We start from the raw sequence: 26885 nt of genomic DNA on the forward strand, positions 1-26885 counted from the left end.
GCTCTGCCCGTCTGTAATTCCTCAGTATGTGAAAGCCAAGCCAGCTCAGAGGACGATGTATCCAGCTTGTGAAAGATAATAGAGCAGAGAGAAGCTGCCCTAATTTAAATAACACACAGGCAGTGTGCATAGAGGGCAGTGTGCATAGAGGGGCCTGGAGGGGGGCGTGAATAGCAGAACCACGACACTGAAGAACTTGGCAGCCTTCCAGACACAGGGTGACAAGTCAGACAGGGGAAAGATAAGCTGATTTATTACAGAGATGGTGATAGTAGAAAGTGCTGCAGTAAGCCAGAGCACATTAGAATAGGTTTTGGAACTTGTAGGATGGTAAAAAACAGGATGAAATTTTTGTTACAGGGTCTCTTTAAGAAACTTGTTAAAACATAAATGAAATTTACCCAGCCTCCTCTCCTCTTCAGCCATGTGACCAGGGTTGTCCGAACAAATTCACCCACGCAGTCCACAATGGTCAGTACAAGTGCCGGTTGGGAATGCTTCACACAGTCCACTGCAAGACCTGCGGCCACTGCATACAGGGATACCACCTTTCCCCATGTGATACCTGTAGAGGTAAATACAAGCAGTACATTGGTACATCAGCATCTATCACCAGCATGCACACATCAAAATATACCATCTGATACAGGGGTGTCAAACTCAAATACAAAGTGGACAGAAATTGAACACTGGGACCACGTTGCAGACCAACCTCAATATCTTGAGGCCACCTCGCTCCCTTATAAAGTTCCTTGTTGTCTAGTGTCCCCCCTGTCGAGCTCCCTGGTGTCTAGTGGTCCCCATCTCACCCCTTAACAGTCCCCTGGTGTTTAGTGGTCCCCTTCACACCCCCAAACAGTTCCCTGATAACTAGTGACCCCCCCCCCTCCTTCCCCTATACAGTCCCCTTGTATCTAGTGCATTCCTCCTCTCTCCCCCATTTGGCTTCCCTTGTGATCTGGGGCTTTACTTCCAGTATAGCTTCCCTGGTGGTCTAGAGTGGGCCAAACAAAATGCAAAGTGGGGAAGCCACTTTTGGGCCAAATTCAATGGCTCTGCAGGCCACATTTGGCCCACATGCCAGAGTTTGACATGTATGATCGTATAGCATCATCCTGACTTTCAAACTGCAAGGTGGAAAGCACATACTGAGTTTTTGGGAGAAGATTGCAGCCTACCGCAATGACAGTCTGCAGAGAAGGAATTACCAATGACTTATTTCCTAAAAATGTATTTTAATATTGATTTGTTTGACATCAGCTTGGTAATATGTTTTTTAAAACAGGGTTGGATTTTTGATAATTTTTGTCGTGTCTTTTTAATTAAGACAGTGTCCACACACATCTAGGAAAAACATTTATACCAAGCATGGGGCTTTAAAGCTGAAGTAAATCTGCCAGAAACCCTAGCAACACAAACAGAATAAACAATAACTTAAATAGAACCCGAGGTGGGTTTTATAAATCCTATTAGGACACAGAGGCACGTTTTGTATACAATGAACAGCCTCTGTGTCCTTCCGCGTTCCTCCAGCCCCCCCCCCCCCCCCCCCCTCTGCTGTCCAGCATTAAAAAAAGTGCCAGGCTAGCAACATGCAAATTGTCGCTAGCCTGCTATTTACCTCTGCCTGTCATTCACCCGCCGCTCCCCCGCCTACTGTATAGCGCTCCCCGCCTCTGTAAGCCGATTGGAGGAAGCTAACGGAGGCGGAGAGGGAAGGGACACCGGCAGGGAGCCGTGCTACACAAGCGGCCAGTCCGAACAACCAGTCGTTTGGAAAAATCAGATGTGTGTATGCACTTTAAGTTCCTTTCTAATTTGCTGCATTGCAAGTTTTAAAAAAATATTTAAACAAGAAAGTTTATCAGCAAGTCAAATACAACCCTCTGTCCTGAAAAGTAAATGAAAGGCAAAACACTTGTATCTGGCTGGGAAAACACTGCTGATAAAATTTTAGTGCTGAAAAGTTCCAAGGGGCAGTACCCTATGTCTGTTGTGCAGGATAATGAAGCAGAAATTACATCAGACTGCCATGGGTGTTAAACTGAACATACAAATGTGAGACCATGTTTTATGTTACCAAGGTTCTATTTATCATTAGTGCTATACAGTACATATAATTAAGTATCTTACAGGTTTATTTTCACTTCAGGTTTGCTTTAACTTTTAGGAAGGGTCTATGTGTAAATATTATTTAAGCAGCAAATGTATCGGGAAGCACTGATAGTAAAGCATGTGACTATATATTTTGTCACGCACTCAGTGTCTCAGTTCTGCTGAAGCTGTGTTTAAAAGATATGTAACCTGAAAGAAAAAGTTAAGCTTAACTTACCTGGGGCTTTTTCCAGCCCCTAGAAGTCTATCTGGCCCAGCACTGCAGTTCTGCTGCACTCCTGTTTGCTGCTAGCCCCTCCGTAAGATCGCCAACCACAGCTGTGGCTGCAGGCATTTACACATGCCTCTCTGGACACTGGAAGGCAGCAGAATTGCAGCGCTGGACCAGATAGACATCTAGCGGCACGAAGAGGCCTAGTTAAGTAAACCTTAACTGTTTTCTTTCAGCTCAGATATCCTTTAAGAATGAAAACATAATTAAAGTCTCAAACTGGAAATAGATTACATTTACACAATCTGACCTTTGTTTAATGTAAAGACTTTTGTGTTTTCAATAAGTAGGGTACACCAAAAGCACCTGATATCTTATTACAGGCATGCTATCAGATGCACTAACTTCCATCTTTACTGGCCTGAAACTCTGAGCATGTGATCTTTCTTTAAGGCGTGACATCATCTACACACGCTGCTGGAGGAGAAACGAATGTGACTACCTCAAAGTCCTTTGTGAAGCTCACTGCAACTAGACAGACTCTTCAAAATGATTTAATTATAAGTTTGTGTAATAAAAATAATGACAAAGAGAAATATGCCAAACTACCATGTATAGAAATTCATACAGACGAATTCATGCACATAACACTAATCAAAATAGATGAGCCTATGTCCATGTGCATTTTATGGAACATTGTTGCTATAACTTTACTTGATTAAAAAAACCATAAGCAAAACGGTTATACTTTCCCTGTGCGCTGTAAAATGGGAGCAAGAGCTTCCAGCAAAACTAGATAACTAATTTTATGCACAGTAGTAACGGCAATTAGATCTTTCCTAAAGCATCTTTTTTTATCTAATGGCTGAAATTCTACATCTGAAGTGTAAACAGCAGCCAGCCATGTCAGTGCGATGTGAAATCTGACTCATTCAGCTTCCACACAGAGAAATAATAAACTTCTGAACCTTTCCTTTCATTACCATCATGTTATCAGGAGTGTTTGCACAGCCAGATGCAGATGTTTTAGCCTCTCATTACCGCTTAGGAGAGCTGCTGCAGTTTTATTTCTCTGAATGCACAGGTAAATCACTGATTTATTCAATGAAAAAGGCACCTTAGAGAAGTTCTGAGTAGGGAGTGGAGGGTTATCTTTTATGAGGCCATCATTGGTATGGAATTATGTCATTAAATGTACATTAAATTGTATTACTTTTTCCTCTAAGTGCTCCCTAAACTGTTTCTCTACTTGCACGTTCTAAGTAGGATTGGTTGTATATGTACCCATTTATCTCATCAGATTATACGTCACTTCGGTATACTTTAAAGCAGGCATGGGCAAACTTGGCCCTCCAGCTGTTACGGAACTACAAGTCCCACACAATGCATTGCATGAGTCTGACAGCCACGGTCATGACTTATAAAGGCAAATGCATTGTGGGACTTGTAGTTCCGTAACAGCTGGAGGGCCAAGTTTGCCCATGCCTGCTTTAAAGGAAAACTATTCCTGGCCATACACAGCCACAAAAGTGTGTCAGTCACACTGATCATACTCCACTCTTCCCAATTAGAATATTGAATGGGGAGCAGAGATCAATAACCTATCAGATCTGAACAGAAATCTAATCTGAATATATCATATCCACCATTATGAATGGTTTTGTAATGCTTGCTGATACTGTACAAAATCACTGAATTTATTACGTAGCCAGTCATTATTGTTCGTCATTTCTGATTGCAAGACGAATCAATGTTGCTGTTTTATACTAAAGCGCTGTATAAAAACGCCATGAAAAACCTGCTTGGTTAAAGATTTTACAACACAGTTCCACTGAATGAGGGCCTATAGGGTTGTGTGCGCTTGTATGGAGATCATGTTCACTGATAATTGGTTTTAAGAGGCTTTTATGTTTATTAGCACTTGAACCAATCACATAAAATAGCATGAGACTAATCACGCCACAATGATTCCACGACAATGTTCCAAACCAAGCGTATACAATGTAAGGGCATCAGGCAAGTACAGCTCTGGGAAGGTAACTGGGATAGGGCAGAAAATACTTTTTTAAAATATGATATTGACATTGACATGACTGATGGTTTTGTATCGAGCTATATCAAAGCTGAGTTCCCAACATTGCTGTTCCAACGCAGCAGATAATTATTTAATATGGTCACTGCACTGTATCTTACATTCTAACATTAAAGTAAATCTAAAAACATACAGGTCCTTATTCAATTCACCTTTTTTTCTCCTAAGTTTTCTCCTAGTTGATATTTTTCATCTTCTGTTTAAAATAACTTTTCAGTGCTCTGCAATTGAAAAAGTACCAAAAAGTAGGTGAAAAAGTACTGCCAAAATGATTAGAGTATTTTTTGATTGCTGGTGGCTTAAAGAGAACCAGAGACGAAGCACCCTCATGTATTTTATTACATTTATCAGTGGGAACATGACAGTAAACACCTACCCTGCTTTTAGTTTCATTCTTATCTGCTTAATTAGTCTATTAGCATCTGTGATAAGAATCCCCGAGTGGCTCAGTCTAGGTTTGACCTGGAATCATTAGAGCTGAGTCACTCTTCTGTGGAGTCTTTTCAAGAACAAGCCTGCCACCTCCTGGCTCAGATTTCCTGCTTTGCATACTGAGAGCTTCAATGACATGGGAGGGGCTGCTCCTGCTGAGAGAGAATCTCTGAAACAGAGAAGTGTGGCTGCAATATGATCTGTGTGCTCTGTGTGCACTCTGCATAGATAATGATGATGACTGCAGTTTCATTCCTATGAGAGACACTTCCTACAGGCAGCTGCACATCATACCAAAATGAAAGCACACAGATGAAAGGCTGCAGCAGCCTTTCTCATATAGCCTAGATAGCAGCATAGTCTCATATAGCCTAGACAGCACATCCAGAACAACTCATAACCCGGAAGCAGAAGGGATATGAGCCAGCGGCCATATTGGATTTTTACTGGAGCAATAATGGATAAAAAACACTAAAAAAGGCACACAAATTATCAGGTAGAACATTTATTCTTTACAAGCTATCGACTGATATGTTTATTTTGTGTGAAACGTTCATCTCTGGTTCCCTTTAACAGGCGTTTTATTGATAAGGTGTGAAAATATCACCCAGAAGAAAACAATTTGAATAAGGACCACAGTATTGTCTCCCATGACCATGTCACAGTGCAGCACTTCTAAAAAGTGCAATCATTTGAAGTTCTATTTAATTTTTTTTATGGAAGTCATTAGTTCTTTAGTTCTTAAAGTGGTCTGAAACTCTGACATGACATTCAATAAAAATGTGTTTTTCTACTTTTTATTATTCATCTATATATATAATAGACTAAGTGCCTCAACCTTCAAACAAGAAGAAGAAGTACTTTGCATGAGAAAATGTATGCGTGCTCAAACACCAAGTTTAAGGCCTCTTTTCCACGGACTGTTGAGCTGTGTGCTCAGCAAGCAGTTACCAGGCAGCAGTGAGCAGATACCAGGCAGCAACAAGCAGTTACCAGGCAGCAGCAAGCAGTTATCAGGCAGCAGTGAGCAGATACCAGGCAGCAACAAGCAGATACCAGGCAGCAGCAAGCAGTTACCAGGCAGCAGTGAGCAGATACCAGGCAGCAACAAGCAGTTACCAGGCAGCAGTGAGCAGATACCAGGCAGCAACAAGCAGTTACCAGGCAGCAACAAGCAGTTACCAGGCAGCAGCGAGCAGTTACCAGGCAGCAGCGAGCAGTTACCAGGCAGCAGCAAGCAGTTACCAGGCAGCAGCAAGCAGTTACCAGGCAGCAGCAAGCAGTTACCAGGCAGCAGTGAGCAGTTACCAGGCAGCAGTGAGCAGTTGTGAGAGTTTGAGAGCCATTTCACTGCCTATTCACAGTCCATGGAAAAGAGGCCTTACCCTAGCAAGTCTGACATTGCAAATCTGGCCTAATTGGCTATTCATGAGGCAATGCTCATGCAAATGCATGCACAAACCAATACCACAAAGCAGTCACCCTGCTACATGCTACATTAGCACTATCCGGCTTAGTGCACACCAGAGCGGTTCGGCAGCGTTTTGCGATCCACTTGCGGCTGCGGATACGCTTGGGTAATGTATTTCAATGGGCTGGTGCACACCAGAGCGGAAGGCGTTTTGCTGAAACGCATACTCCCGAGGTGAGGCATTTTTTGGATTGCGGAGGCGTTTCTGCCTCCAATGTAAAGTATAGGAAAAACGCAAACCGCTCTGAAAAACGGCAGTTCAGAGCGGTTTTGCAGGCGTTTTTGTTACAGAAGCTGTTCAGTAACAGCTTTACTGTAACAATATATGAAATCTACTACACCAAAAACGCTTTACAAAGCCGCAAAATGCTAGGTGAAATGCTACAGAAAAATAAGAAAAAGCGTTTCAAAATCTGCTAGCATTTTGCGGATCTGCTAGCAGTTTTTGGTGTGCTCCAGGCCTCCAGGAGCGCCACGGGGAGGATTCCCAATGCCCCCTTTTTATACAACTGGGGGGACCGCAGGGTCCCAGGCTCTCTCACTGCCTGGAAACCACAGCGGCACCCCGGAGGGGGAGGCTGGGTGGCGTGGACGACCCCCCCCCCCCCCCAAGTGTGGCCAGCGCCGGGGAGAGCCGTCTGCACCCACCTCCCAATATTAAAAACAGGCACTTACCGTAACGTCCATTGCGTTCTGCTACATGCGCATTAATTTGGGGGCACCACATGAGAAAGGAGAGAAGCATGGGTCACCCCGAGCTTTAGAGCTCAGGGCTGGCTCACATACAGCACTCCAGAGGGGGGGGGGGGGGGGAGGACAGGCGCAATAGCCAATTAGGCCGGATTTGCAAAGCCAGACTTGCTAGGGTTAAACTTGGTGTTTGAGCACGCATACATTTTCTCATGGAAAGCCTACTTCTTCTTGCTTCAAGGTTGAGGCACGTACTCTATTAGATAGATAGATAGATGCGGCGTATGCTACGACGCGGGTTGGCTAGTACAGTTATAATACAATACAATAAGTAATATTGTCTGTCTACAAATTACAAGTTTCCAAAGTGTAGTTTTTCTTGCCCTGAAAGCTGCCAATGCATTTTATTCTAACTGCTTTTTATTATATATTAAAATCTTCTAATGAGTTGTTCTGAGCTGTGCCTGAAGCAGAGACAGCTTCTCAGAAAGTGTTTTTTACTTGTTACACACACATGTATCAACATTGGAATGTAAACAAAGATACTGTTATCTCCAGTTTGGTTGCGGATTTGAAGCTGAATAGCAGGACAATGTGCTTTGTGTAACAGTTTCAGTGATCTGCAAAAAATAAATTCTGGGATAGTAGCTTTAAAACTGTGAGGAATCTTTTAGAGCAAAGTAGAAATGCTGACTTTCAGACCGCTTTAAACTACCTATTCACAGTCCATGGAAAAGAGGCCTTACCCTAGCAAGTCTGACATTGCAAATCTGGCCTAATTGGCTATTCATGAGGCAATGCTCATGCAAATGCATGCACAAACCAATACCACAAAGCAGTCACCCTGCTACATGCTACATTAGCACTATCCGGCTTAGTGCACACCAGAGCGGTTCGGCAGCGTTTTGCGATCCACTTGCGGCTGCGGATACGCTTGGGTAATGTATTTCAATGGGCTGGTGCACACCAGAGCGGGAGGCGTTTTGCTGAAACGCATACTCCCGAGGTGAGGCATTTTTTGGATTGCGGAGGCGTTTCTGCCTCCAATGTAAAGTATAGGAAAAACGCAAACCGCTCTGAAAAACGGCAGTTCAGAGCGGTTTTGCAGGCGTTTTTGTTACAGAAGCTGTTCAGTAACAGCTTTACTGTAACAATATATGAAATCTACTACACCAAAAACGCTTTACAAAACCGCAAAATGCTAGGTGAAATGCTACAGAAAAATAAGAAAAAGCGTTTCAAAATCTGCTAGCATTTTGCGGATCTGCTAGCAGTTTTTGGTGTGCTCCAGGCCTCCAGGAGCGCCACGGGGAGGATTCCCAATGCCCCCTTTTTATACAACTGGGGGGACCGCAGGGTCCCAGGCTCTCTCACTGCCTGGAAACCACAGCGGCACCCCGGAGGGGGAGGCTGGGTGGCGTGGACGACCCCCCCCCCAAGTGTGGCCAGCGCCGGGGAGAGCCGTCTGCACCCACCTCCCAATATTAAAAACAGGCACTTACCTTAACGTCCATTGCGTTCTGCTACATGCGCATTAATTTGGGGGCACCACATGAGAAAGGAGAGAAGCATGGGTCACCCCGAGCTTTAGAGCTCAGGGCTGGCTCACATACCGCACTCCAGAGGGGGGGGGGGGGGGGGGAGGACAGGAGCAATAGCCAATTAGGCCGGATTTGCAAAGCCAGACTTGCTAGGGTTAAACTTGGTGTTTGAGCACGCATACATTTTCTCATGGAAAGCCTACTTCTTCTTGCTTCAAGGTTGAGGCACGTACTCTATTAGATAGATAGATAGATGCGGCGTATGCTACAACGCGGGTTGGCTAGTACAGTTATAATACAATACAATAAGTAATATTGTCTGTCTACAAATTACAAGTTTCCAAAGTGTAGTTTTTCTTGCCCTGAAAGCTGCCAATGCATTTTATTCTAACTGCTTTTTATTATATATTAAAATCTTCTAATGAGTTGTTCTGAGCTGTGCCTGAAGCAGAGACAGCTTCTCAGAAAGTGTTTTTTACTTGTTACACACACATGTATCAACATTGGAATGTAAACAAAGATACTGTTATCTCCAGTTTGGTTGCGGATTTGAAGCTGAATAGCAGGACAATGTGCTTTGTTTAACAGTTTCAGTGATCTGCAAAAAATAAATTCTGGGATAGTAGCTTTAAAACTGTGAGGAATCTTTTAGAGCAAAGTAGAAATGCTGACTTTCAGACTGCTTTAAACAGTTGCTACTTTAGACTGTCTATATTAATTTACATTTTTCTATCTTTTCATTCATTTTTGTGTGATATGCAGTGTAAAATGGTGTTTACTGTTACTATTTATTTTATTTGCTTTCATGTGCTGGTTTTAAATGCCACAATTCTCTTTAGCTTAGAATTAATGGTGCATGTAACCAGCCCAGTTACAAATTGGAATTTACGATGTCTTACCATCACCAGAGTCTACTTTATGTTGAGGGAACTGTTGATCTTATCAATTTAGCCAGGATGCATGGGAAAGCCTCATGAGTAACAGTTAAAGGGAGCTGAGCACATTCTCTTTCACTGGAATCTCTCCTGGCATAGAAGCTGCCATGTTCCCCCCTCCCCTTCTCACATTCCTTATTTACAGAAGTCAGAGATGCTATCTTGACACATTGACACACACAATGGCTTTGAAGAAACAGTCCTAATTACTCACCCCCTATGCTGATGAAAAGGCATTGTTTACCTCTTGGTAATTAGCTCAATAAAACAATTAGGTTCCTGAAGTCTCTGCGGTTGGGGACGGTCGGGCAGGCCTGCTGATACAGGCTACTAAAACTACTTTGAATGTAAAATACAAGGTAAAATGAAAGTTTATTTTAATAATGAAACAGGCATGCATTTTTCATGTGCTATAGAAATGTCCTGAGTGATAAAAAAGGTGCTCGGTTCACTTTAAGGCATCTAATTACATTAATGTTTGCTAAAGAATGTTTCTCCTCTGTATGTCAGTGTATATAAGCTGGGTTTTTCAGTTTTTGTCGGGAACAAATTCCGACGAAGGCTTTTCATAAGCCGAAAGCTCACTGTTTATTCACCTGTAAGTTAGACAATAAATGATATCATCCTGATTCAAAACGCCTTACTTTAGACTGCTTAGGCTTCTGATGCATTCTGGGATTGTATCAAGATCGCATTTAGACAAGCCATCTGCTATAAGCCACACATGCAGTAATTGGAGAAGGCAAAGACTGACTGGTCACATGACTAAAGACAGTTTAAGTTTAAAACAGATTTCTAGACACAAATAGGAGAGCCAATTAAAAAAAGCAAGTATTTTGATTGGTTTTGAGAAATTGTGGTCACATGAATGGTGGTCTCCCCTTTCTCTAGAGCCCTCTTTCCCTTAGCCCAGATGGCACAGTGCTGTACCCCAGGGGGCCTTTTTCCACTTACTACGTGAGAATAGATAAAATCGCAATCACAGTGCATTTGCAATCACCATCATAGTTTTAATTGGAAAAGGGCCCCTCCACTGTACAGTTTCTGGTGGGAAGTCAGGGATCCTAAAATAGCCCTGTGGTCATGTAACCACTATTTTCTTAAATTGATGAAAGTATTTTCGGTTATAACTCTGAACCTACTGGCTGTTCAGTGGGTAGGGGTTAGTTACATGTGTTCCTGCATTAAAAAGGTGGAGAGGCGCTTAGGTGATATGGGAGTACAGATGGGGATAGTGTGGTTCTTTTCACCCGCTGCTGTTCACTGGCCAGGGGTTCCCAACCACCTCTGGTTGTGTTATAAATGGAGTCTATGTAGGTATGAACAGCGCTGAGAGTAGTAGTTGGATAATATAAGCTTTAATGGATTGTTATGGTCTGTATATATTCAGGATAGATTTCAAAGCACAAGGTCAAATGTTAAAAATACAAAATTTGAAATCTGTAAAAAGTCTCACAGCATATAGCTAGAGTGCATATATTGCATACACGTACCCTGTATGTGTTTAGGATTAATATTCAATCAAAAAAATCCCTATTCAAAGGTACAAAAAATATATAAAATCGCATAGCATGTAATTCAAATCCATATATTGCATACAGTTGTGTTATAAATGGAGTCTAGATAGGTATGAACAACTCTGAGAGTAGTAGTTGGATAATATAAGCTTTAATAGATTGTTATGGCTTGTGTATATTCAGAATAGATTTCAAGGCACAAGGTCAAATGCTAAAAATACAGAATTTAAAATCTATAAAAAGTTGCACCGCATATAGCTAGAGTGCGTATAATGCATACACATACCCTGCGTATGTTTAGGATTAATATTCAATCAAAAAAAGATCACTATTCAAAAGTTCAAAATATTTAAAATCGCATAGTACGTAATTCAAATGCATATATTGCATACAGCTAACTGGGTTGTTATAAAAGTTGTAAAAGTTCACACCGCATTGGGAGTATTCACCATAAATTCTGTGACAAAGAATGCAATATTCAGTCTACATTCAACAATCAACCCCCATTCACTCCTGAGCCACCCGATGCTGTTTATGCACAAAAATGTGCTAAGAAAAAAAAATAAAAAAAAATTGGTCAGATAATTCTAGGACCAAAATGTCCGAAAGCAGGGGGGGGGGGGAGAGGGGGGGGGAATGATAAATGATGGATGTTCTAGCAGTAGAGACTGAGCTTAGAGTACTTCTCGTGGTTGCGCTTCAATTGCGCTTGCGGAATTCCGCCGGATGTAGATAATGGTGGATCACAAACTTGATGAACGGATCTTTTCCCCGATCAGCGGGGGTACTCACGCTCCTGCAGCTATCCAGGTGTACAGCGGTTGGTGTCGTCCTGTGCGGGGCTCCGAATGTCCTTGTCCGCAATCCAGGTGCGTATCTTCCGCTGGTTGCAGCGCTCCAGTTCCAGTGTAAGTGCTCCCTGACAGCGTGAGAGCTGTGCAGTGTGACAAGAGTCCTTCCGGATCTGCCTAGACGCCGGTGGTATGCTTCCGGGTATGGATGGTGACGTCACCCTTCTAGCGTGTTCGCAAGCGTTGGGTCTTCTGGTCTGCAGTACCTGATGGCCCTGCTCACACGCTATATCCCTCCCGCTGATCGGGGAAAAGATCCGTTCATCAAGTTTGTGATCCACCATTATCTACATCCGGCGGAATTCCGCAAGCGCAATTGAAGCGCAACCACGAGAAGTACTCTAAGCTCAGTCTCTACTGCTAGAACATCCATCATTTATCATTCCCCCCCCCCCTCCCCCCCCCCTGCTTTCGGACATTTTGGTCCTAGAATTATCTGACCAATTTTTTTTTTTTTCCTTAGCACATTTTTGTGCATAAACAGCATCGGGTGGCTCAGGAGTGAATGGGGGTTGATTGTTGAATGTAGACTGAATATTGCATTCTTTGTCACAGAATTTATGGTGAATACTCCCAATGCGGTGTGAACTTTTACAACTTTTATAACAACCCAGTTAGCTGTATGCAATATATGCATTTGAATTACGTACTATGCGATTTTAAATATTTTGAACTTTTGAATAGTGATCTTTTTTTGATTGAATATTAATCCTAAACATACGCAGGGTATGTGTATGCATTATACGCACTCTAGCTATATGCGGTGCAACTTTTTATAGATTTTAAATTCTGTATTTTTAGCATTTGACCTTGTGCCTTGAAATCTATTCTGAATATACACAAGCCATAACAATCTATTAAAGCTTATATTATCCAACTACTACTCTCAGAGTTGTTCATACCTATCTAGACTCCATTTATAACACAACTGTATGCAATATATGGATTTGAATTACATGCTATGCGATTTTATATATTTTTTGTACCTTTGAATAGGGATTTTTTTGATTGAATATTAATCCTAAACACATACAGGGTACGTGTATGCAATATATGCACTCTAGCTATATGCTGTGAGACTTTTTACAGATTTCAAATTTTGTATTTTTAACATTTGACCTTGTGCTTTGAAATCTATCCTGAATATATACAGACCATAACAATCCATTAAAGCTTATATTATCCAACTACTACTCTCAGCGCTGTTCATACCTACATAGACTCCATGTGTTCCTGCATGATGACTTGGACATGAGAGTGATCAGAATTTGGGGGACATTCTGAATGACCTGAAGCATCATTTTATCTGAACAACAATCTTCAGTTTGTACAGGCCACATTTACAGTACAGTATAGAGAATGTAACTACATTATAATAGTTTTCATATGGTTGCTGTACATAAAGCTTAATACAGCAGAGTCCCAGTTATCCAGAACTCAACTAAGCAGCAGTCAACCAACCAGCACAAATCACCGGCAGTACTCACAGTGGTGAAGACCAACTTCTTAGGCTGCTAAAAGCGGGATTGCCACCATAAAAATCTAATTGCAATAGCAACTGGTCTGAGTGTATTAAGTGATAAAGTGAATGGACTGGATTTCACAGTTCCCCCAAGGTTAATTTACTTTCATTTACTGTATTTTAACATGTATTATCTCTAGATTGTAAGCTCACAAGGGCAGGGAGCTCCTTCTAGTGTTTCTTATATTGCCATACTATATGAACATGTACCAACCTTACATATATCTCAAACTACACATTAACTATGTATGTATTCGTATTTGTACTATTGAATGTCATGACTGTACAGCAGGGATGGGCTCACGAGTAATCACAAGACCGTAAGGACTCGAATTCGTAATTAAAATGAGCCTTAATTGCCGCAGCTGTGTGGCTGGATAATAAGGGGTTATTTACCCACAATTCAACCGTCATGCCTGCGCTCCAGATAGCTTGCACATGTCCTAATGGACGCTTTGCTAGCCTCTCTATGCGCACTTTCTCCTTCAAGACGGAAGGAGGAAGTGCGTCGTGGTGAGGCTTGCGATGCGTCCAATAGGACGTGTAAAAGCTATCTGGAGCGCAGGCAGGACAGCGGAAGTCTGGGTAAATAACGGCTTCTCATCCAACCTCGTGAGCCCATCCCGGCTGTACAGTATATATGTATCCCAATATTTGCTTTTATGTGGTATAACAACAGAGGCGCCAAGTAGAGTAAAATTAGGTAAAATTGTTAAAAAGGGGGAAGTGGGTGGACTCACCTCCCTTCTGAAAAAATGGCCAGTCCCGCCTCTTCAGGCAAACAATTTTTGGAGGGAGCAAAGTCGGGTCAAGAGCCAGATATAGCGCTATATCTGGCTCTTGACCCGACTTTGCTCCCTCCAAAAATTGTTTGCCTGAAGAGGCAGGACTGTTACCCGTGAAACGCGTTGCACTTTTGGAGCTCATAATAAATGTTACTTTAAACTTGAAGTAACCTGCCCGTTGTCTGGCCATTTTTTCAGAAGGGAGGTGAGTCCACCCACTTCCCCCTTTTTAACAATTTTAACTAATTTTACTCTACTTGGCGCCTCTGTTGTTATACCACATAACTGTTTAGTCCACCCTTGGTGGAGGGGTGTATCCCCATTTCCTTCTATCTACAGAGAGCAACTTCTTAACCCTGAGCGGGGTCAGGTTACAATTCTTCCCGCCTGCTTATCCAGTGGTTGCCTTGGAGGCGACCCGTCCTTGTGAGTATAACCATTGTGTGTGTTTGCATCAGACATCACCTCATTAACATACTACACCATATTGGGCTCTCGGTTCTCCCCCTTTCTTTCAAGCCAATATTTGCTTTGTACTATGTACAGTGCTATGGAAGATGTGTAACAGTGAGTTTCAAGCAACCAGAAAGCACATTTATCCAGTATCAGCTGATCCCTGTCTGTGCCAGATAACATAGACTCTGCTGTAGTTTGTCCCTACATATGTCAGTAATGCCTGCAATACTACTAATCATTTACACAGCACACTTCCTTGCCCATTACTTTAAATTCTGTTGACATTTACAACCTAAATCCCATGACTTGGTTTTGGGAAGAGCCCACAATTTAGTGCCTCAGCAGGCTTCCCTCCTGCCTCAGGGCCGTGACTAATTTCTGACTCATTTGTATGCTGGTTCCCTAATGGAATATCCTCCTGTGTTGCGGATAAAATACGGATTTACATTCTACTTTGTAGTACCTGCTGTGAATATCTCTGCAGCCACCGCCAGGAACGCATCAGACAGTACAGTCTCTGAGGCGAGGGAGATGTTCAGCTGTCGGGCAATGTTCCTGTATATCGCTGGTCTCATGTACTCCAGCTCGTCCCCTGCAATGCAGCAACATCACAAAACCACTGTTACCATCTAAGCTGAAGGAACGCGGAATACATTCAGGAAAAACACAGATGTTCTATAATTATTGGTTATGCCTGTTCCTAGATAATGTGCCTGTTTCTTTATCATGACTTGTTTGTAATCACTCTCAGCATAGGACATTTTACAGCAAAGCAAAACAGGATTACTAATATGATCAGATTATTTAAAGTGAACCTGAATTGAGTAAAATTATTTTAAATAAACAGATAATGTACCTGCAAATGAATATTACATACTTACCTCACTGTCAGTTCCACTTAGAAGCTCACCATTTTCTTCTAATAATGATCCCTTCCAGTTCTGACAAGATTTTTTCAGAACTGTAATATATCAGTTGCTTTCAATTATATATCAGTTGCTAAGTTATAACTGATGTGCAAGGTAATGTCTATGTTTCCCTATGGCTCATGTGGGAGATATTACAGTTTAACAGTGTGCTGACCCGGAAGCTGTTACAGGGTCATCTCCATTTTTAAAATGGAGGACACAGAATTCGATCACAGTAAACAAACAGGACACAGCAGAGGAGAGAGAGATTGGTGAGTAGAACACATGGGAGGTAAGTATGTTGTGTGTACGTTTATTTTGACTTTTAATTTTCAGTTCAGGTGTACTTTAACAATAACATCACTTCATACATCAAAAGATAGATAGATGATGATAATAATAGATAGATAGATAGATAGATAGATAGATAGATAGATAGAGTAAAACCTTGGATTCAGAGTAACTTGGTTGATAGGACTTAATATACAAGCAAAAAACGTATACATGCGTCACGTCATCACAACTGAGCCGATAGTTCTTCTCTCCTTGATGCTGCAGGATTTTAATTCATGTGAGTGTAGGAACTGTACAAAGTCACATTTCTGTGAAATTCTCAGTTTAGTTAATTAACAGCAACTGTCATTGGATAGGTTGCTTGTTAAAGCCACATACAAAACAAAAAAGGTAGGTGTGAGCCAACAGATAGCAATTATTCTGTTAGTTATAGTGAAAACCTTGTTTGCAGTTTCCTGCCCACTGCCGCCGAGCACATGGATTATAGTGCAGGAGATTTGGGCACAGCCGGCGCCACCATAGACCGTAATAGGAAACACTTAACGACCGCCTAACGCCGATATGCGTCGGAGGGTGCCTCCGTGAACAGTGTGCGAGCCGCCAATCGCAGCTCGCACGCATAATGTAAACACGCGGGGAAGAAATCCCCGCTGTTTACATCATATGGCGCTGCTGCGCAGCAGCGCCGTGACGTAGATCGGCGATCCCCGGCCTCTGATTGGCCGGGGATCGCCGGCATCTGATAGGCAGAAGCCTATCCTATCAGGCGCAGGACGGATATTCGTCCTGCGCCGATCAGAGGGGAAGGGAGGTGAGCAGAGGGAGGACGGAAATGGCTGCGGAGGGGGGCTTTGAGGAGCCCCCCCGCAAATCAATAATAGCCGGCGGCGATCAGACCCCCCCAGCAGGACATCCCCCTAGTGGGGGAAAAAGGGGGGAAGTCTGATCGCCCTGGCACATACCTGATCGGTACTGCGGGCTGTAGAGCCCACGCAGCACCTATCACTGGAAAATCTCCTGGTCCTTAAATGATTAAGCTATAGCGGCGCGCAGTGAGTAACTTCGGCGTCACCAGAAGACGGAGCTGAAGTTACTTTTAAAACACTGTAATTTGTCCGAAAAAATCTGAATTACATTATTCCCCACCATCCACGTGGACCTGGAGGGGGAATCTATATATATAATAGACTAAGTGCCTCAACCTTCAAACAAGAAGAAGAAGTACTTTGCATGAGAAAATTTATGCGTGATCAAACACCAAGTTTAAGGCCTCTTTTCCACGGACTGTTGAGCTGTGTGCTCAGCAAGCAGTTACCAGGCAGCAGTGAGCAGATACCAGGCAGCAACAAGCAGTTACCAGGCAGCAGCAAGCAGATACCAGACAGCAACAAGCAGTTACCAGGCAGCAACAAGCAGTTACCAGGCAGCAGCAAGCAGTTACCAGGCAGCAGCAAGCAGTTACCAGGCAGCAGCAAGCAGTTACCAGGCAGCAGTGAGCAGTTGTGAGAGTTTGAGAGCCATTTCACTGCCTATTCACAGTCCATGGAACAGAGGCCTTACCCTAGCAAGTCTGACATTGCAAATCTGGCCTAATTGGCTATTCATGAGGCAATGCTCATGCAAATGCATGCACAAACCAATACCACAAAGCAGCCACCCTGCTACATGCTACATTAGCACTATCCGGCTTAGTGCACACCAGAGCGGTTCGGCAGCGTTTTGCGATCCACTTGCGGCTGCGGATACGCTTGGGTAATGTATTTCAATGGGCTGGTGCACACCAGAGCGGGAGGCGTTTTGCTGAAACGCATACTCCCGAGGTGAGGCATTTTTTGGATTGCGGAGGCGTTTCTGCCTCCAATGTAAAGTATATTAAAAACGCAAACCGCTCTGAAAAACGGCAGTTCAGAGCGGTTTTGCAGGCGTTTTTGTTACAGAAGCTGTTCAGTAACAGCTTTACTGTAACAATATATGAAATCTACTACACCAAAAACGCTTTACAAAACCGCAAAATGCTAGGTGAAATGCTACATAAAAATAAGAAAAAGCGTTTCAAAATCTGCTAGCATTTTGCGGATCTGCTACCAGTTTTTGGTGTGGTCCAATGCCCCCTTTTTATACAACTGGGGGGAACGCAGGGTCCCAGGCTCTCTCGCTGCCTGGAAACCACAGCGGCACCTCGGAGGGGGAGGCTGGGTGGCGTGGACGTCTGGACGACCCCCCCCCCCCAAGTGTGGCCAGCGCCGGGGAGAGCCGTCTGCACCCACCTCCCAATATTAAAAACAGGCACTTACCTTAACGTCCATTGCGTTCTGCTACATGTGCATTCATTTGGGGGCACCACATGAGAAAGGAGAGAAGCATGGGTCACCCCGAGCTTTAGAGCTCAGGGCTGGCTCACATACAGCACTCCAGAGGGGGGGGGGGGGGGAGGACAGGCGCACTCACTCCAGGGTTCACACCACCGGAGCAAGCCATCCACCACCTGCCTCCAAAGGATACAAACTGCACAAAATGCTTTCCATGAGAAAATTAATGCGCATGTAGCAGAACCCAATGGATGTTAAGGTAAGTGGCTGTTTTTAATATTAGGAGGTGGGTGCGGACGGCTCTTCCCAGCGCTGGCCACGCTTGGGGGGGGGGGCGGCTGCGCCACCCAGCCTCCCACTCCGGGGTGCCGCTGTGGTTCCCAGGCAGCGAGAGAGCACTTTGCAGCATTGGTTTTTTGACCCTGCATAGTTTGGCATGCGAAAGCAAATGCATATTTTCATGAGCATTGCCTCATGAATAGCCAATTAGGCCGGATTTGCAAAGCCAGACTTGCTAGGGTTAAACTTGGTGTTTGAGCACGCATACATTTTCTCATGGAAAGCCTACTTCTTCTTGCTTCAAGGTTGAGGCACGTACTCTATTAGATAGATAGATGCGGCGTATGCTACGACGCGGGTTGGCTAGTAGTAATTAACGCTGCCGGGACTTGTGCATGAGCAGGGTAAGCCGTATAGCAACTGTATCCTGCGCCAAAGTCTCCCGGCAGCTATTTCTCTCATATGCCGCTGCTATAATTTCTGAAGGGGAGCCGGGAGCACTGAAGGGGGGGGGGGCTGAGGTGAGGGAGGGGTAGAGTAGGGCCCCATTCCCACCATGGTGTGCCCCCTGATATTACTTCATACTGATAGATGCCACTAATAACAGCCCCCTGTGGGCCCCACACCAGGCCTCACCCCCATGGGCCCCCCCTGCAGGGGCTATTGTTACACCACTGCTACATACTACTATTAGCCAGAGCCCAGAGCAAAGTGTCATTCATGTTATTTTAAAAAAAAATCTAGTTATAAATAGTTTTGCCATTGGCAGCTCAAATAGTCATATGATTCTTTCAGACCTATGACAGTGATCAAGTTAGCCTCACAGAAGAGTGTAAGTTAATAAATATCAGGAGAGTTAATTTTAAAAATGTGTTTATTTATTGCTGTGTATAATATATGAGAGTACAAAAGTGAGCTATTCAATACGGCTAAAAAATGAAGTGGTTTAAAAGATGGTCATGAATTTTTTTTTTTTTACTAAATAAACCTTCCTTTTTGCCATATGCTTCATACACACTTGAGATAAAAGTCTTTGGAAAAGGCAAGATCACAGACCAATCTTACCACCCTTCATGTAGTATGAGAGCCATACTCTACACAGTCTATTCTATGGAGCTGCACTCCCCAACAAATAAAATCTTTGCAGGATGCTGCACACACAGATGCCCGTACACACTCAAAAGATCATTATCTGCAAAAGATCTGTTCCTGCAAAATATCCATTCCATGCAAAATGCATTATAGTCTATGAGATCTGCAGATCATCATACACACTTGGTTTAACAGACAATCATCTGCAGATCATCTGCAGATCAGATTCAACAGGGTGGATTTTCAGATCTGCAGATGATTGCCAGATATGCAGATGAAGTCTGTTAAACCAAGTGTGTATGATGATCTGCAGATCTCATAGACTATAATGCATTTTGCATGGAATGGATCTTTTGCAGGAACAGATATTTTGCAGATAATGATCTTTTGAGTGTGTACGGGCATCTTTGTGTGCAGCATCCTGCAAAGATTTTATCTGATGGGGAGCTCAGCTCCATAGAATAGACTGTGTAGAGTATGGCTCTCATACTACATGGAATGGGGTAAAATTGGTCTGTGATCTTTCATTTTCCAAAGACTTTTATCTCAAGTGTGTATGAAGCATTAGGCTCTTCAACTGTCTGTGAGTTAAAGTGAACCTGAACTCTTGCACAGGACAGAAAGAAAACATACATAAATGCACCCTGTATGTATTTAGAGAGACTAATTCACCCTCATCCGTGACTAACCACAAGTTGTAATTTGATCCCTCAGCTGTGTCAGCTGCCTGCCATGGCAGAAATCTATTTGGTAAACACAGAACGTTAACAATATGGCTGCTTCCAGGAAAGCAGGAAGTAGTCACACTGCAGATTTATTGCAGTATTTGTTTTAGCTGTAACAAAGAAATGTTTTTTCTTTAAAGGTAATTATGCTGTTGCTTTTATTTTAGAGCAGAGAGTAAGTTCTGAGTTCAGGTCTGCTTTAATCCAGCATTAGCAAAAATATGTCATGAAGAGTCTTCCTTCCAGCTTTGAAAGGGCATTATGATATCAGTCATTTCTCACACCCTGAGTACTTATCAGCATCCTGACAGCTGCTGGCAAACCAAACACTTGTCACTCAGCTTTATTTATTACCTCTAAACAGCAACAGTTTATCTTTCTCTTAGACCACATTATTCACATTCTGTACAGCTTGCAAGACATACTGCAGTAAATGAATAAGCCGTAGCTTACACATCTCTCTGCATTTACCTCTCTGAAGCCTCTAAAGGCAGAACACAGGAATCAACAGCAATTTAAAGGACAGCGGAAGTGAGAAGAATATGGAGGCTGCCATATTTATTTCCTTTTAATATGATACCAGTTGCATGGCAGCCTTGCTCGTCTATTTGGCTGCAGCAGTGTCTGAATAAGGCTCGGTTCACATTAGCGTTTCGTGCCAAAACTGTCCGTTCGAACGGATCCATTGCGGACCGGTTTAAATCCGCTTCCGGTCAGTTTCAGTTCAGTTTGTATCCGCTTTGCATACATTTTGTATCAGTTTCCGTTTTAAAGGGGAAGTTCTAAAATTAGCATTTCATAAGCTTTATATACACCAGAGCACTGAATGATCTGTAAATACATTGTGGTCATTGTTGAGGAGAGAGCTTGCTGTTTGGACAATGGATCCAGTGTATTTCTACAGCTTCTGGCTTGGAATAGCCTCGGTTTTAATTTTCACCTACTACTATGTGAGACGGAGGCCTGCTCTTCGCAGGAGATGGTGGGCGCACCCTCTACTCCTTGAAAGGTTTCCCCTGCACTTGGACAATCAGGTCCTAGATGCTGTATGGCCTGATGTCTTCCATATCTTTCCAGAAACCAATGAACTGGGATGGATCCGACTCCTGCAGCACTGCTAGGCCCATGTGCCAAACAAGCCAAGATGGCCGATGTACCATAGCGAGTACTCAGGAAGCGGCTAGAAAGGTTTTTATAGCCAGTGTGTTGTTAAGTTCCGTTTTCTATTGGTTCCTATTGCCCTGCAAAACCTTCCTTTTCAGGTTCGCAGGGAGCAACGGTCCGGAAAATTAGGGCCTGCAGCATTTTTTCGATCCGGGGAACGAAATGTAGGTAACGTATCCGGACGGACGGATGTGTATGGTCCCATAGATTAACATTGGATCCGTTCGCGTTTCCGATCCGCAAAAAAAAGCTAATGTGAACCGGGCCTAACACGAGAAACAAGCATGCGGCTAATCTTGTCAGATCTGATAATAATGTCAGAAACACCTGATCTGCGTGCTTGTTCAGGGTCTATGGCTGAAAGTATAAGAGGCAGAGGATCAGCAGGACAACCAGGCAACTGGTATTGCTTAACCCTCCTGGTGGTGTGAAAAATTCCGCCAGGAGGCAGCGCAGCAGTTTTTTTTTTTTTTTGTTAAATCATGTAGCGAGCCCAGGGGTCGCTACATGATAGCCGCTGCTCAGCGGCATCCCCCCGCCCGCTTCGATCGCCTTCGGCGATCTCCGTTTAGGAATAGCGGCGGATAGCGGCGATCGGGCGCGGCGCGGCGGCAATCGGTGTGCTGGTGCAGCTAGCAAAGTGCTAGCTGCGTCCAGCAAAAAAAAAAATTAAGAAAATCGGCCCAGTAGGGCCTGAGAAAACCTCCTGCGCGGCTTACCCCGAATTTACCGCCAGGAAGGTTAAAGGGAAATACATATGGTAGCCTCCATATCCCTCCTGCTACAGCTGTCATTTAAATCGTATGTATCCTGTTTAACAGTATCTAAGCAAGCATTTTAATCAACCATTGAAAAACATTTTACTGTATATTTTCTTGTTTACATTGGATGACCAATGATTAGGAATCATGGGACATGGATAGTGCTAAAAATAATTTCTGTTAAGATTGATCCCCACATGTCACTGTGATATTTTTATAGTGATCTACCTTTGTCTGGCAGTGTTGTGGCACTACAAACTATTACATAATCCAACATATCCCAACAGGATCAATGGCATATATCAACACAGTGACTCATAAATGTGTAACAAGACTGTATTTTGGTTCTTTATTGCATGTAGAAAAGCATTTGCAGAGAATTCTGTTGACCTAACTGCATTGTGTAGACAAGGCTGTGCCTACATTTCTCCCATAGCATCAAGGAAAATGCTATAAATCTCAGTCTTTTACAACCAAAGGCAAATATGCCAAATGGCAACCACTGTCCCCATATTGAAAAAATTAATTGAAATCTACTTAAAGAGACACTGAAGCGGAAAAAAACTGATATTATGATTTGTATGTGTAGCACAGCTAAGAAATAAAACATTAAGATCAGATACATCAGTGTAATTGTTTCCAGTACAGGAAGAGTTGAGAAACTCCAGTTGTTATCTCTATGCAAACAAGCCATTAAGCTCTCTGACTAAAGGTGCCCATACACTCGTCAGATTGGCAGCAGATAGATAAGAAATGCATCTAATGATCTATCTGATGCGTTTTTAGAACATTTTTTACCATGATAGAATTCCAATAGATTTCAGTTTGACATCTATTGAAATTCGATCTGATGGCATTTTTTTGCCATCAGATTTCCATTAAGGCCAATGCAAAATGATAAGCAATCTCATCAGATCGACCTAAATTTTCCATCCTGCCAGTTCGACAGAAATCCATCGAAATCGATCGAAATCGGCCATCGATCGGTCGATTGGCCAACCGATTTTCAATCGATCGATCGATCGATCGATCTGGATCGATCGGTCGGCCAGAAAATCGGCTCAGTGTATGGGCCCCTTAAGTTAGTAGTGGAGAGGGCTGTTATCTGACTTTTATTATCTCAACTGTTCCTGGACTATTTACTTTTCCTCTGCTAGAGGAGAGGTCATTACTTCACAGACTGCTCTGAAAGACTCATTTTGAATGCTGAGTGTTGTGTAATCTGCACATATTATAGAATGACGCAATGTTAGAAAAAACACTATATACCTGAAAATAAAAGTATGAGAATATTTTCTTTGCTTGTAATCTTCTAGTAATTATTCATAGTACACAACCAATTCACTATATCATATATTTTTTTTCGCTTCAGTGTCTCTTTAAAGGGGAACTTCAGCCTAAACAAGAATACTGTCATTAAGTTACATTAGTTATGTTAATTAAAATAGATAGGTAATCTAATCCCTTACCCACCCTGTTTTAAAAGAACAGGCAAATATTTGTGATTTCATGGGGGCAGTCATCTTTTTGGTTTAAAGGAGGTGACAGGGAGCATGAGACACAGTTCCAACTGTCCTGTGTCCTGATCACCCCTCCCAGCTGCGCGCTAGGCTTCAAATCTTAAATAAAAAATAAAAATAAAAATTGCACCAAAACAGCAGAACGAGAACAACAACATCAGAAATCCCATCATGCTTTGCACAGCATCAGGGGGAAAATGCCTGGGCAGTTTTGTTCTGTGCAGCTAAAACCGAGGCATGGGTAAGAAAAACAAAGTTCTGATGCTGCGAAACTGTTAAAGAAACACCAAGCCTTTTCAGTGCTGCGGAGTAGATTTTTAGTCTGGAGGTTCACTTTAAAAAAGGCAGAACATGCTGATCCATGCTGTACAATTGCAGGCAATATAAATATATTCTAAATCAGAGGTGGTAAATGCAGGGCTGGTTCTAGCTACAAGGAGGCCCTGGGGCAAAAGTAACTTGCCTCTTCCCCCCTGATGTTCCCTTGCAATCAAATCACCCCCAGGGCCCCTGAGTCGTCTGCCAGGTCTGATCCAACTCCCCCTCCCCACCGCCATCACAAACTATAATAAGGTGTCTATAATATGTCCCCTAAAAGCATTTTGGGGTTCCCATTATTCACCTCCTCTTTTCCCTATATGGAGTGTATGAAAAAAACATCCCCACTCTCATGGGTCACCATAGCTGGAGGGGAGAGGGTGCACCCTGGGGGCCTCCATAGGCTCTGGGGCCCTGGGACTATTGCCCCCTTTGCCTCTATGGAAGTGCCAGCCCTGGGTAAATGAGCCTCACTGTGATATTCATCATAAGTCCCTTATGAGTACATTACACTTCTCAATGCTGTTCTGATGTATTCACATCAGCTGATTCCCAGGAGACTAGAGAAGCGTTTGTTTAAAAAAAATATGATTTATATTTAAAAAACATTATTTAAGTACTATGTGTCAGTGTGTGAAATCAGCTAAATACAATCACACGGCCCCTTGTGGAAACAGGAAATTGTGACTACAATATACCATTAAAATGCAGGTACATTTAATAGTTCCTTGTGCCTAGGCTTTCCCAGGACAGACTGGACTTCTGCCACAGGAAACCCCTTTGAATTGAGGCGTTCTTATGTTATCAGAATTAGTGGAAGTACCGTATATTCCTACTTCTGTCACACTGCAGGAAGGAATTGCAAGCTTTCCCCAGAACACTGGACATCACATGGGTGACCTGTCTTTTTTGGAATGTGTTTGAGGAGTGTTACCCAGGCAACACTGGTGCATTCCCTATTAAAATACTACCTAGGGAACTTGTGACGTGACAGAAGTTGCCTAAGATTCCTCATGGGTTCTACAACCTTGAGATGCTTTGAAAGAAAGCTACTATATATCTTCAGTTCTCTGCAAGCTGTGTGTGTATTCCAGGGGGTTTATGTATTTGATTCATCTGACATTTGAGATGAAACATAATGCATAAACACACACAGGCTTGGACTGGCCCAGCAAAGTACCGGTATTTTGCTCGGGAGGCCCCACCTCCACCTCTCTGGTGGGTCCTGGGGCCCAATAAGTTCTGCCACAGATTTTTTTTTTTTTTTTTAAATCTATTTTTTTCTCCTCTGGGCGTCCCAACTCCGATCCTTCCCTCTCTCCCTCACTTTGGTGCCCCCCTCCTGTTATGCGCGGTGGCAGAAGATGCAGCTACAGGCTCTGGGGTCCAGCAGAGCAGATGCTAGAGCTCCAGCCGTCTAGCCCACACTGTCTCCTCCTCTGCAGTGTGCAATGCTGCTAGCACTACTTCCTGATTCAGTGCGAGCAGCAGAGGAGGAGACAACGTGGTCCAAGCGGCTGGAGCTCTAGCGTCTGCTCTGCTGGACCCCGGAGCCTGTAGCTGAATCTTCTGCCACCGCGCATAACAGGAGGAGGGGGGCCCCCAAGGTGAGGGAAAGAAGAACGGAATCAGGCCCCCCTCCCAGCATCCACAAAACTTTCCTGCACAGCACTGACTGCAAGTAGCGCGCCAGCAGCCAGTCCGCCAGCCAGGTAAATTATTGTAGCCCACCCTCCCTCCAGATAAATGATTGATTGTAGCCCACCCTCCCTCCAGGTAAATGATTGATTGTAGCAGCCCACCCTCCCTCCCTCCAGGTAAATGATTAATTGTAGCAGCCCTCCCTCCAGGTAAATGATTAATTGTAGCAGCCCACCTTCCCTCCCTCCAGGTAAATGATTGATTGTAGCAGCCCACCCTCCCTCCAGGTAAATGATTAATTGTAGCGGCTCACCCTCCCTCCAGGTAAATGATTAATTGCAGCAGCCCACCCTCCCTCCAGGTAAATGATTGATTGTAACAGCCCACCCTCCTCCAGGTAATTGAGTTTAGACCACCCACCCTCCCTCCAGGTAATTGATTTTAGCCACCCTCCCCCCAGGTAATTGATTTGAGCCCACCCACCCTCCCTTTAGGGAATTGATTTGAGCCCACCCACCCTCCCTCCAGGGAATTGATTTGAGCCCACCCACCCTCCCTCCAGGAAATTGATTTGAGCCCACCCACCCTCCCTCCAGGAAATTGATTTGAGCCCACCCACCCTCCCTCCAGGAAATTGATTTGAGCCCACCCACCCTCCCTCCAGGAAATTGATTTGAGCCCACCCACCCTCCCTCCAGGAAATTGATTTGAGCCCACCCACCCTCCCTCCAGGAAATTGATTTGAGCCCACCCACCCTCCCTCCAGGAAATTGATTTGAGCCCAACCACCCTCCCTCCAGGAAATTGATTTGAGCCCAACCACCCTCCCTCCAGGAAATTGATTTGAGCCCACCCACCCTCCCTCCAGGAAAGTGATATGAGCCCACCCACCCTCCCTCCAGGAAATTGATTTGAGCCCACCCACCCACCCTCCCTCCAGGGAATTGATTTTTAGAACATTGGGGGAATTGATTTTTAGAACACCCACCCACCCTCCAGTTAATTGATTTTAGCCCACCTACCCACCCTCCCTCCAGTTAATTGATTTTAGCCCACCTACTCACCCTCCCTCCAGGTAATTGATTTTAGATCACCCTCCCTCCAGGTAATTGATTTTAGATCACCCTCCCTCCAGGTAATTGATTTTAGATCACCCACCCTCCCTCCCGGTAATTGATTTTAGCCCGCCCACCCTCCATCCAGGGAATTGTTTTTAGATCACCCTCCCTCCAGGTAATTGATTTTAGATCACCCTC

General features: G+C 43.7%; 1 protein-coding gene across 6 annotated transcripts in view; it reads right to left on the reverse strand.

Annotated features, from left to right (window-relative positions):
* BOK (BCL2 family apoptosis regulator BOK) overlaps positions 1–26885 on the reverse strand; it is a 115310-nt gene that overhangs the window by 17176 nt on the left and 71249 nt on the right. For all 6 annotated transcript variants that reach the window (XM_068280628.1, XM_068280626.1, XM_068280627.1 and 3 more), the window contains 2 exons: positions 15082–15210; positions 402–565 (listed from right to left, as the gene is read on the reverse strand). In XM_068280628.1, the coding sequence (XP_068136729.1) occupies positions 402–565; positions 15082–15210 (293 nt within the window). The remainder of the gene's footprint in view (positions 1–401; positions 566–15081; positions 15211–26885) is intronic.

The sequence above is a fragment of the Hyperolius riggenbachi genome, chromosome 4, assembly GCF_040937935.1.
Source record: "Hyperolius riggenbachi isolate aHypRig1 chromosome 4, aHypRig1.pri, whole genome shotgun sequence".
Lineage (NCBI taxonomy): Eukaryota > Metazoa > Chordata > Amphibia > Anura > Hyperoliidae > Hyperolius > Hyperolius riggenbachi.